At 41.3% G+C, this 13647-nt stretch overlaps 1 protein-coding gene across 1 annotated transcript; it reads left to right on the top strand.

Annotated features, from left to right (window-relative positions):
- The first annotated feature begins 7433 nt into the window (after positions 1–7433).
- KCNA10 (potassium voltage-gated channel subfamily A member 10) lies at positions 7434–9129 on the top strand. Its single transcript, XM_060233298.1, has one exon. The coding sequence runs from the start codon at positions 7496–7498 to the stop codon at positions 9047–9049; it is 1554 nt and encodes a 517-aa protein (XP_060089281.1). The 5' UTR covers positions 7434–7495; the 3' UTR covers positions 9050–9129.
- Positions 9130–13647: the final 4518 nt, after the last annotated feature.

Here is a 13647-nt window from a genome sequence, read left to right as displayed (position 1 = left end):
TGGCTAAACATAAAAACTGTGTCTTAATAGGTGATTTTAACTACCCGCAGATTGATTGGGTCAATATGTGTTCTGGTTGAGAGAAAGAGACTGAGTTTCTTGATGCTCTCAATGACTTTGCTATTGATCAGATGGTCCCAGAACCTACCAGGGGTGGGGCGAGCCTGGATTTGGTCCTAAGTAATGCCCAAGACTTGGTGAGAGATGTAAAAGTGATTGCACTGCTTGGGAGCAGTGACCATAATGTTATCGATTTCACCATTTGTATAAATAGAGAGTTGCCCCCAAAAGACCAGCACAACCATGTTTAACTTTAAAAGGGGTAAATTCTCTGAGATGAGGAGTCATGTGAAGAGGAAACTGAAAGGAAAGGTAAATACAGTCAAAATAGCTTGGAGGCTATTTAAAACTACAATTCTAGAAACTCAGATAAAATATATACTACAAGTTAGGAAAGGCACAAACTGGTATAAGAAAAGGCCTGCATGGTTAACAAACAAAGTAATGGAAGCTGTAAAAGGTAAGAAGGACTCCTTTAAGCGGTGGAAAGCTAGTCCAAGTTAGATTAATAAATGGGAACACAGGCTGCGGCAAATCAAATGCAAGACTGTGATCAGGCAGGCAAAAAGGGATTCTAAGGAGCATATTGCAAAAAACAAAGACCAACAATAAAAATTTCTTCAAATATATTAGAAGCAGGAAACCAGCCTGGGATGCAGTGGGGCTCTTGGATGATCAAGGGGTAAAAGGATTACTGAAGGAGGATAGGGAACTGGCTGAGAAGCTTAATGCATTTTTTGCCTCCGTCTTCACTGTGGAAGACAAGAAGTGTTTGCCCGCTCCAGAACCACTAATTTTGGAAGGGGTTTTGAAACACCTGAGTCAGATTGAGGTGACAAGAGAGGAGATCCTACAACTGATAGACAAATTAAAAACTAATAAGTCACCAGGTCAGGATGGCATACATCCAAGAGTTCTGAAAGAACTCAAAGTTGAACTTGTGGATCTTCTGACAAAAATATGTAATCTTTCATTGAAATTGCCTCCGTTCTTAAGGACTGATAATGATAATGATATTGGATTTATATCCCGCCCTCCACTCCGAAGAGTCTCAGAGTGGCTCACAATCTCCTTTACCTTCCTCCCCCACAACAGACACCCTGTGAGGTGGGTGGGGCTGGAGAGGGCTCTCACAGCAGCTGCCCATTCAAGGACAACCTCTGCCAGAGCTATGGCTGACCCAAGGCCATGCTAGCAGGTGCAAGTGGAAGAGGGGGGAATCAAACCTGGTTCTCCCAGATAAGAGTCCGCACACTTAACCACTACACCAAACTGACTCTCCTAAGGTAACAAATGTCACCCCCATCTTTAAAAAAGGGTTCCAGAGGAGATCCGGGAAATTACAGGTAAGTCAGTCTGACTTCAATACTGGGAAAGTTGGTAGAAACCATTATCAAGGACAGAATGAATAGGTACATTGATGAACATGGGTTATTGAGGAAGATTCAGCATGGGTTCTGAAATGGAAGATCTTGCTTCACTAACCTGTTACAGTTCTTTGAGGGGGTGAACAAACATGTGGACAAAGGAGACCCAATAGATGTTGTTTACCTTGAATTCCAGAAAGCTTTTGATAAAGTTCCTCATCAAAGGCTCCTTAGAAAACTCGAGAGTCATGGAGTAAAAGGACAGGTCCTCTTGTGGATCAAAAACTGGCTGAGTAATAGGAAGCAGAGAGTGAATATAAATGGGCAGTCTTCTCAGTGGAGGATGGTAAGCAGTGGGGTGCCGCAGGGCTCAGTACTGGGTCCCATGCTCTTTAACTTGTTCATAAATGATTTGGAGTTGGGAGTGAGCAGTGAAGTGCCTAAGTTTGCAGATGGCACTAAATTGTTCAGGGTGGTGAGAACCAGAGAGGATTGTGTGGCACTCCAAAGGGATCTGTTGAGGTTGGGTGAGTGGGCGTCAACATGGCAGATGAGGTTCAATGTGGCCAAGTGCAAAGTAATGCACATTGTGGCCAAGAATCCCAGTTACAAATACAAGTTGATGCGGTGTGAAGTGGCAGAGACTGACCAAGAGAGAGATCTTGGGGTCGTGGTAGATAACTCATTGAAAATGTCAAGACAGTGTGCGTTTGCAATAAAAAAGGCCAACGTCATGCTGGGAATTATTAGGAAGGGAATTGAAAACAAATCAGCCAGTATCATAATGCCCCTGTATAATAATAATAATAATTTTTTTTATTTGTATCCCGCCCTCCCCGCCGAAGCAGGCTCAGGGCGGCTATAAATCGATGGTGCGGTCTCATTTGGAATACTGTGTGCAATTCTGGTCACCGCATCTCAAAAAGGATATATCATTGGAAAAAGTCCAGAAAAGGGCAACTAGAATGATTAAAGGGTTGGAACATTTTCCTTATGAAGAAAGGTTAAAACGCTTGGGGCTCTTTAGCTTGGAGAAACGTCGACTGCGGGGTGACATGATAGAGGTTTACAAGATAATGCTTGGGTTGGAGAAAATAGAGAAAGAAGTACTTTTCTCCCTTTCTCACAATACAAGAACTCATGGCATTCAATGAAATTGCTGAGCAGTCAGGTTAAAACGGATAAAAGGAAGTACTTCTTCACCCAAAGGGTGATTAACATGTGGAATTCACTGCCACAGGAGGGGGTGGTGGCTACAAACATAGCCAGCTTCAAGAGGGGGTTAGATAAAAATATGGAGCAGAGGTCCATCAGTGGCTATTAGCACAGTGTGTATATGTGTGTGTGTGTATAAAAGAAAAAAATTTTGGCCACTGTGTGACACAGAGTGTTGGACTGGATGGGCCATTGGCATGATCCAAATGGCTTCTCTTATGTTCTTAAGGTTATTTGCATAATCTGAATCCTTTATTGTTACTGGGTAGTGGGGAGAAGCTTTGAAGGGCAATCTTATGCAGGAAAGAGGAAGAGAAAGAAGAAAGAGTGCTCACTAATACATGTTGATTCAATAACCAGAAATAGCATGCTTGACAAAAATAACTGTTTTTTCCCCTTCTATCTAACCACAGAATGTATGCAGAAACTAGAACCTAAACTAGGCTTGTATGTTCTATTGCTCGGCTATCTGAAAAGAGGAACTGCTGCAGTTGTCCTGCTCTTGTCCTGATTTTCTGTCAGGCCTTAAACCTTCCAATCAGAGTTTAATCAATAAGCAGCAAAAATAATTAATGTGTGGCCTACAAAGCTACTCCAGTCTAGGCTTATAATTTGAAATTGAACACATAGGGTGGAATCACACAAACAGTTTGGCCAGACATAGCCATCCTCCCCCTCCTCCAGTTTAAATGGGTCTGATCACCATCTTCAAGTACTTGAAGGGCTGTCATATAGAGGATGGGGTGGAATTGTTTTCTGTGGCCTCAGAAGATAGGACCAGAACCAGTGGTTTGAAATTAAATCAGAAGAGTTTCTGGCTCAACATCAGGAAGAACTTCCCGACAGAGCGATTCCTCAGTGGAACAGGCTTCCTCGGGAGGTGGTGGGCTCTCCTTCCTTGGAGGTTTTTAAACAGGCTAGATGGCATCTGACAGCAATGAAGATCCTGTGAATTTAGGGGGAGGTGTTTGTGAGTTTCCTGCATTGTGCAGGGGGTTGGACTAGATGACCCTGGAGGTCCCTTCCAACTCTATGATTCTATGATTCTGTGCACATCTGGCTCCCATGCCTCATTCATCCTTACCTCATGCTAAAATGAATCCAACATGGATACCAGCAAATTCTGGTGGCTTCCCTGGCAAAGCACTTCCATGGCAGGTTTCTGGTTGTCTGATCACCCTGGCACAGGCCCATAGCCAGAAAAAATTTGGGTGGAGGGCAGCCCCCACTCTCTCTGCCACCACTGCTCCAGCAACTCCCATCTCCCTGCTGCCCTGATGGCCACTGCCCCCCTCTGTAGTGACTCCTCCTCCCTCTCTTCCACTCACCCAGTGATTCACAGGCTCCTGGGTCTCTTTCAAGGTGCCCCAAGCCACGCCGAGGCCAGCAGTTCCTATGCCGGCTTTCCAGCGCTCTCAGCATGTTCAATGCTGGGGCGGCCAGCACTGAACTTGCCGAGTGTGCCAGAAAGCCGGTGTAGGAACCACCAGTCTCGGCATGGTTTTTCCTGCCAATCAACTGATGGCAGGGGGGTGCCTTGAAAGAGCCCCAGGAGCCAGTGCTTCACCAGGTGGGTGGGAGGTGCTGTGCGGAGAGAGTGGAGGCTGCCAAAGCTGAGGGGAAAGGAGGGGCCAAAAAGATTGAAGGGGGGTTGGGTGGGGAGGACGGCCCCCTCCCCCCCGTGGCTATGGGCCTGCCCTGGCATGCCATGGAAATGCACAAGTGGTATGATTGTTCCACTCCATTTTCAGTATGTCCTTTACCCCCCAACCCTACTCAGATATGTACTTTAGTGACCCCATAAAACATGGCCACAAGTGTGTGAGAGCTTGTTTGCTTTTGTTCATGCACAGCAGGAATTTTTTTTTTTGGGGGGGGGGGGTACCCAGCCATGGGTCCGTGTTGTGGCAAGCTAGCCATGTGGATGACCAACCATGGCCCTGTGGTGCTATGATGCCGACTTGTGGGGTGCTGTCTGACGAACATAAACTGCCCCAAACTCAAGTGGCTTATTTAAATCTGAGAGATCCTGTAACAGCAACCTCCCCATCTGACCACACCCACAGTGTCTTCTCGGCCTTTTTATTAAGATTGTGTGTAGTAACCCTATTATATTCATGGAAACAAAAACATCACTGATTTCAAGTCAGATTTGGATATATGTAAGCATATGAGTAAACTGCAAATTCAGCCTGTTGTATGCATCAGGCCTCAATCTTAAAATTCAATGACAATTTTCAGTTAATTAAACACACACACACACACACACACTAAAACACCATAATTGTGTAATTTGGGCTTAGATTCCAAGGAATTTCCATCAATGGACTGGACCTTCCTTGTCTCCCATTTGCACTTGAGCCTAAAATGCTTCCCAACATGCTTCTCCTGTGGGACAGGGGACCCCCAGGAATAGCATGACATCTTCAATGGCAGGGGCATTAACTAAAATTGCCCCTGTTCCACTTGCAGAAATCCCCCTGAAATCTAGCACTGAGTCTAGTATAAAATGTAAAATAGGGATGGCATGAAATTAAATCCTATGAAACCAGCATTAAATCCTATGAAACAAATCAGCAAAACTTCACAGCATTAAAATGAGATATAGATACTTTTGAAAAAGGAATTCGTATTCCTTTTTCATCATCAACATTCTCATTGCATTGGGGTATAAATGTCAACACTGCAGCTAAACTAAACTGAGGAGGATTTTGAAATTTCTGAGGGTTTTGAAGAAGAAGAAGATATTGGATATGTGCCTCCAATATCTTCATCTTCTTCTTTCTTGCCATTAAATACTGCAATTCACACAGACTTAACACAGGAACAGTCTGCTTTCCACCAACTGGTAATTGACATGATTGTTTCCACAATGTGCAAAAAAAAAATTTCAACAAGTAACAGTGGCTAACCAAGTCTGATTCCCTTCGGGTTTTTTTGAAAGGTTATAGTTAGGAGACATCAATCAGAGCAATGCGGCTAAAATACTTGCGCAAAAAGAGATGTGGTGGATTTTTTACTTAAGATGTTGGAATTGGTTGGATTCAACAATGAATGGGATCTTTCATGTTTTCTGTGAAATGGTCATCTGGATGGTTATGTTTTGTAATATTTCTTTAATGGGTAGGAAATGGTTGAGCAATAGCATATTGAACACACCTGGGAACCTCCATCTTAACGGTAGCCCTGCAATGAAGTTTGATGCGTTAGTTTTGAATTGAGTGAGAAAGAGTGAGTGCATAGTAAGAGTAAAAGAATACATGGAATTGTAAGTTTTCATATGGGCTAGTGCGGTGTTGGTTATCTTGGGTGTATTATTGTAAAATTATTGTAAATGTATTGATCGTAAAGATATGCATGTTTTATTTTAGGTAAAAATTACAGTTTAGAAAAAGCTACTTTGCAAAACAGGAGACTAGAGCAATTTTACCTGTTGCTGGGATTATAGCTGCTGGTTAGCTGCTGCTACTTGTTGAAAATTATTTTTGCACATTGTGGAAAGAACTGAGTCAATGACCAGTTGGTGGAAAACAGACTGTTCCTGTGTTAAGTCTATGTGAACTGCAGTATTTAACGGCAAGAAGGTTGTGCCTATTTTTGCTGTTGACTCGTTGCTACTAGGTAAAGAGACTGGAAACATCTGAAGTGGTTATTATTGCTTTTTTGAAAAAATATTGTTTAAGCAGTTTCCATATATAGAAGAGGCATTTATACACAAAGCCTAGTGCTTTTTTTCTCCAGTCCCACCTGGAGGCTGGCAACCCTATTTGATTGAATCAATCCATCTCATGTTGAGTCTTCTTTTCCTTCTGTCTCCAACTTTCCCTAGCATTATTGTCTTTTCCAATGACTCTGGTCTTCTCATAATGTGACCAAAGTATGATGGGTAATGATATTTCCGTTTTTGATGAACAAGCCATACATTATGTTCCCCATACATTGAGAAGCAGTATGCAAAACAGCAGCTGCTTGCAGTAGATCCAGACCCATGTAAACTAGCTTGGGAGGAATCTGTTGCTAGTAACAGTCTTTTGTAAGATTTGCCTTTTCTTTTTTTTTTTCTGCCCACACATAAATTCTCTTCAGTAACTTTGAGGTGCTGAAAAATGGGTAACTTGGAAAACTGTCCCTTTCATTTGAAGGCATAATCTACTGCAGAGCTCCACAATCTTTCTGAGACTGCAGGAGCCTTTGGAATTCTGACACAGGATGCTGGGCACAACCATAAAATGGCTGCCTCAGGAGTCAGTGCCAAACAAAAAATGGCCGTTGTGGGAGGCAACATCAACCAAAAAATGTGAGTGAGTGAGATTGTGCATAAATCTAATAATAACTCTTGAACATTTCAGGAAGAACCTCTGCTTAACAGGGTGCCTTTAAAGATGAATACACACACCTTACCTTCAGTCACACAGTGAAGATCCTTTAAAAGTAGCTCTTAAAAAAATCTACACAGTCAATCAGATCTCCAGTGGTTAATCAGAAGCTCTGCTGGGCAAAACCCCACTTACCCCCTCTTTTCTAAAAGCACTTGGCAGGAACCACAAAAGGTGTCAGCAATAATGATGCAATAATGTATTTATGCCATAGAATTATTAGAATCCTTGAATTTTGTACCAGAATCCTTGAATCCTGTACTAGAATCCTTCTTTGAATAATGGTATTAAGGTTATTACCGGTAATTTATTTGTTTAAATAAGAGCCTAGACCTGAATTTATTTCATATTTTACAAGCAAGAGAATGACACATATTCATAAATCCTCTCTGTTCAGTTGCAGGTCATAGCGTGGGAAAGACACGAGCTACTGGTATCTAACCAGGGGATTTATGCCAGTAATCTGATTACTCCCGTATGATGGATGTATCCTCTTGGAAGGAAATGGAGGTGGCACTGGTTAGTTTTGACAACACTGATGAGGTAATGGGAGATACCTGTTATTCAAATGACCTCAGTGCTGCTAGCCAATCACACAAAGGCCGTTCCAGCTGTGCCAGCCTCCTATCGAATTGGAGAATTCTCATCAACAGTGAAAACAGCAACAATGAGACCATATTCTCCAAATTCTCTGCTGAGTTCAGTGACCACTTGGGACCAGAGAATGTGGGCATGGATGAGGGAGAACAGAGAGTCATCATCAACATTGCTGGGCTGAGGTTTGAGACGCAACTCAAAACTCTTAATCAATTTCCAGAGACTCTTCTTGGAGACCCTGAGAAGAGGATACATTACTTTGATTCAATGAGGAATGAGTACTTCTTTGATAGGAACAGGCCCAGTTTCGATGGGATACTGTACTATTACCAATCTGGGGGGAAAATTCGGCGTCCAGCCAATGTCCCTATAGATGTCTTTGCTGATGAGATCACATTCTATGAGTTGGGGGAAGACGCCATGGACCAGTTCAGAGAAGATGAAGGCTTTATCAAGGACCCAATCACTCACCTGCCAACCAATGACTTTCATAGGCAGTTCTGGCTGCTGTTTGAGTATCCTGAAAGTTCTAGTGCAGCCAGAGGTGTGGCTTTGGTCTCTGTCCTGGTTATTGTTATCTCTATTATAATTTTTTGTGTAGAGACTTTACCTGAGTTCAGAGATGAGAGGGAGATGAAGGATATCAAGGATGAAGCAAACAACTTAACCAAAGCTGTCATCGTCCCTAACACTTTCACAGATCCATTCTTTGTGATAGAAACTGCTTGCATCATCTGGTTCTCCTTTGAGTTGTTCGTCAGATTCATTGTCTGCCCCAGCAAGACTGACTTCTTCAAAAATATCATGAACATCATTGATATTGTATCTATCATTCCTTATTTTGTGACTCTCACCACTGAGCTGATTCAGCACAGTGAGCCAAATGGCCAACAGAACATGTCCCTGGCCATTCTCAGGATTATCCGTCTGGTCAGGGTCTTCCGTATCTTTAAGCTTTCTCGACACTCAAAGGGACTACAAATCCTGGGACAAACTCTCAAGGCCAGCATGAGGGAACTGGGCTTGCTCATCTTTTTCCTTTTCATTGGAGTCATACTGTTTTCTAGTGCCATCTACTTTGCAGAGGTGGATGAACCACAATCACATTTCTCCAGCATACCTGATGGCTTCTGGTGGGCTGTGGTCACCATGACGACTGTTGGCTATGGAGACATGTGTCCTACCACCCTGGGGGGAAAGATAGTGGGGACTCTATGTGCTATTGCAGGGGTGCTGACCATCGCACTCCCTGTGCCAGTCATTGTCTCCAACTTTAATTATTTCTACCACAGGGAGACAGAGAATGAAGACAGACAAATATTACCTAGGGAGGTAGAGAAAATACTGACCAGTGTGATGACAGGGAATGGGAGTATGGACTCCCTGAACAAAACAAATGACAATTATTCTCAAGACAGGACAAAAAAATATTGAGCAGCCACAGAAGATAGAAGGCTTGAGGGTGTGTGAAGAGTTCTGACTGACTGATATACTGTGTCCACACTCTCTCTTTTTAATTTTTTTTTCAGCCTTTCTTTTTTCTTTTGCTATCTCTGGCCTCTTTTTGTGATTTTTGTAAATAAACAAGAGTATTTCTTATCTCTCTTCTTTGATCTCCTGTCTCTTTTATAATCAAATTGTAGGCTGCCTTTTTGTTTGTTTCTCTACTTTGAAATTAACACTTGTTTCCTAGTGTGTGAGATGTTATGATCGAAAATGTTTGACCTCTTAAAAAATAACATCCAGAAGGCATACCTGCAAGCCTTTCCCCTTTGGCTGTGAATACTGTGGGTGCTTCTGCACAAACAGATTTATGGCTGATTGCCTGCAAATGGCACATTGAGGGAATCTTTGGTTTATTTGCTACTAGTCCAGATAGACTAGTATATGTGGTGTAGGAGAGGGAACAACTCAATCCCAGTAACAGGAAGTACCTGAGCCACACTCGTCTGTGTTTCCTGTTGACCTGCCACTGATCCCAGTGATGATACTTCAGAAGTGTCCATAGTAGTGAGGGGGAAGCTTTTTGCATATGCTCAGAGGCATTGCCTATTCTTATTTCACAGGTTTCAGGGTCAAATCCTGATACTAAATTGCAAATCTCAATGAAACTCTCATGAAAATGGCATACGATTTTACTTGGACAAAAAATGACCACTTCACTAAGAGGAGAACAATCTCAAGAATACTAAATGTTTGTAGTAATTTAGTGCCAGGACACGTTATCAAACTTGCTATGCAAATTTAGTATAAAGTTGTGAAACTTGAAAAAATAAAAGGGAAAAGGATAGGAAGACATATGTTTTGATTGTCAGATTAATAAATTTAACCTGAATTTAAAATGTTATAAAACTTTATGGTAACCATAACTAGAACAGAATCTTGTAATAATAAGTAGAGAGGAACTGGGGTCAATTTATTTTGATGGTTAACATTTCTCTATACCACCCAGTCCTGGATCTCTGCTACACAACCTAAATGCTAAGTTAGAAACCCCATCCAAGTTTTCATATTTCTTGCATGATATTTGGTCATACTGCTTGCTGAGGTAAATGGATGCTACTTCATTTTCTCTAATTAATTTGTCACTTAGGATGCAGTATAAGGAGGATAATGGAACTATTTCATCCCCCCCTCCCCCCTGAAGAACATTCTTCCTCAAAAGCAACTATATTCCTGGTTATTATGAGCTATTCACACATTATTTAACTACGAAACTTCTAAAATGAACTTCCTTTTTGCAGTTGAGGTTTGAATATACACACACACACACACACACACATATGTAAGAGCAGATTTTTCAACCTTTCTGTGACACCCCCCTCCCTTGCCATTCTATTCTGTTCTGTTTACAGTGATATGAAGCAATGGCACAGTGAATGAAATCTGTATGGAAGGTAGAAAATGTTTTAAAATTATACTAACTCATATTAACAGATCATGGTATTCATTTTCAAGGAAAAATAAAATTGGCAAATTCTGCCAGCTGAGCGTTTATTTATTTATTTATTAAAAATCAGGTTTTCTAATTTATTTTAGCAATAACACCAGATGTGATTAGAGGAAGAACCAAAATATCAGGTCTCTTTTTGCCACCTCTGTCTAGGATAAGATTCTTCTTCCTACTCAAGTTCTAGTCATCAGTAATATATTCCTGGTTTGCTAACTATTGTACCCATTTGCAACCTCATTTTTCCTAGCTGTCTCAGTTCTTTCATCTCTGCTCCTACCTTGTACTGGGGGCTCAATTCTATTTTAAAACACTGGCTTAACCTACAATATTCATATCTTGCCTCTCTAAAAATGCCTCAAAATACTGTCCCCAGCTCTCTTACCTTCATTCAATCTCTGGTAGCTTCTCTCTTCCCCTTGTGTTACTCCCTCCTTCTAGATACATCAGCTACTACTACATTTCATTTAATTTCACTTTTCTCTTTCCCTGTCCTGATTCTATCTTCAGGCATTTCTCATAATAGGTGCCTTTTCGTTTTTCAGACTATGGACATAAGACTTCTTTCCAGAACAATTATTCAAAAGCTTTTGTAAGACCCTGCCTAAGAGTGACTATTCACATGGGACTTTGCTGGGTTCTGGAATAGCCAGTAACATAGGGAGATTGTTTCTTATCAACAAACACTTGGTGCTTTAATGCAGTTTATTCTCACTCAGGCCTGATTCATAGGGCCATGGGATATACGCAATTGCCTGGAAATTCTGCCCATGCTGGGTCCCTGCCCAGAGAGTTAGTTGTGTGCAGCTGTGGTCATTCACGGAGCTTAGCTATTTACATACAACCGTAAAAATGGGCTTTTTAAAAACAAAATGTTTTTTAAAACTAAATCTGGAATATGGTTGTGGATGCACATGATCAGATGCTGCGCATGGCCAGCCAGTGGGTGCAGGAGTTTGGAGTGGTTAGTTCATGCCTAATAGTCACATGAATCTAGTCTGAAAAAGAGGTAGGAATAGGGACTCTGAGTTAAGGGAGGAACATACCTCTAGTCCTGAAATGTGACCCTGGGAAATAGAGCTGCTGGAGGTTGGAGTGCACACAAGCACCCTAAGATGTTGTCAAAAAGAAACATGTAGATGGTAGTGATTCACAAATCCTTTGAAGGCCTGAACTGGGGTGTGGGGGTCTGGCATCCTTCTTCTGTGCTTCCCTTCCTTGCTGACTATAACCAGAAAACCTCTCCTCTCCATGTCAAATCCTGTTTCCTGCTGTTATTCTGGGACTCCCTTCGTTTTCTCTCAGTTGCTATGACAACCATGAGAAGGTCAATTAGATAACTGATATATCTCTACGGATTAGAGGTCAGATGGTTAGCAACCTGTCTTGCTAGGGATCTGCTTTTCCTCTTTTAACAACCTTGCTGTTCTGGTGACTCATTACATTCTCTTCTAATAATATAACAACCTTCTATAATTCAACTTCCTTCAGTTATGATCCGCTTTTCATCATTCAAGTTATTTAACCTTCTCTTAAATTATAAACACCCAGTTTAAAAAAACACAAATAAAGACCCTAACTCTTGGCTGAATGCCAAAGCTTAATGAAAACTGAATATCTGTGAAAGCAAGGGAGGAAAATGTAGCACCTCCCTATAATATTTTGGGATGCTGCATTTAAGATGCTCTGATTATTGTAGAATCACACAAATTGAAAGGTTCTGATTTATTTTCTTCTTCAATAATGAAGGAAGTCAGAGTTCCTTAATAAAATAGAGTAAGAACAGATTTAGGACAGAAAAAAAATCATACAGCACATAATTAACTTACAGAATTTTCTGCCACAAGGTCAGAACCAAATCATATTTCTGGGCCCAGTATATATTTGCAACTGACATCCCCACACACATCCCCTCCATCCCATGAGGCACGAAGGACACACAATTCCATTTTACTTCTAAAATAATGTAAATAAATCATATCATGGTTGCAGCCTGAGGTAGATCCTTAGGGACTTCTGGGTTAGTGTAACTCTCCCTCCCATGGTTGGGCACTGTGCAAAATGTGAAGATGGCCACAAAAATGGAACTAAATACATTTATAAAAGACAATCTAACAAGTAGCTATTAGAGTAACAATACTGAAGATCCATCCAGAGGCAGTATACTACTGAAATATTGGTTGCTGAGGAGTACACTGGTAGCTCCTTCTTGTTGAACTTTTGGCCTTCCTGGAGGGGCCTCTTGTTGGGGGAAGTGATGCTGAACTAGATGATATTTTGCTCTGATACAGCAGGGCTCTTATATTCCTATCAGCCACACACACTGCTCACTTACCCAGTATGGTATACCCATATACCCAGACCACAGTTTAGTTCTTTGCCTTAATGAACCCAGAGATGTGTCTTTCAAAGGCCCTAAGGGCTATGGATATGCCTTCTCTTTCAGAAGTAATAGCTTTGACATTTCCCCTTCAAAAGGTCAGTAGTAACATCTTAAAATGATCATGACCATTGCATCGGATTTCTGGAGACACACTTGCCAATCCAAATTAAAAATATTTGACACTGACTACTTGGGATTTTATAACCCAGTGACTACTGGAACTGTCTCTGACAACCTTTAACATAGAACGGCAATAACACTGAACTGAAAACAAGAATGAATCAGAATATATATTATATTTATTAATAATTACTATGTTGTGAAAACAAAATGAACAACAAATAACACTGAACTGAAAACTAATACTGAACAGAAAACAAGAATATTTATTAATATTTACTATGTTGTGAGAACAGAACAACAAACAGATCCTTCTGTGCTTAGCTATAACCTATTTATTTATGCAAAAAAAAGTCTTAGCAAGATCCAGGACAGAAATTAGAAGCCACAAGAAAATAAACACTCATCTAGCTACTTAGGGCATCCTTAGTCTCTCAGTTAACTACAGCAAACTGGCCTGCAGCTGAAAGAGGTCTGTTTCTGTCCATGTGTGATACTATAAAACAATAGTTAAGATGTTGTCTCTAAGGGAAGGAATATTTGTATCGGGGAGGGGGGGCTAGAGGGTGAAATAAACAA

Source organism: Heteronotia binoei, chromosome 2 (genome assembly GCF_032191835.1).
Source record: "Heteronotia binoei isolate CCM8104 ecotype False Entrance Well chromosome 2, APGP_CSIRO_Hbin_v1, whole genome shotgun sequence".
Taxonomy (NCBI): Eukaryota; Metazoa; Chordata; class Lepidosauria; order Squamata; family Gekkonidae; genus Heteronotia; species Heteronotia binoei.
The sequence above is the reverse complement of the archived record's forward strand: the minus strand, read 5'-3'. Positions and strand labels throughout refer to the sequence as shown.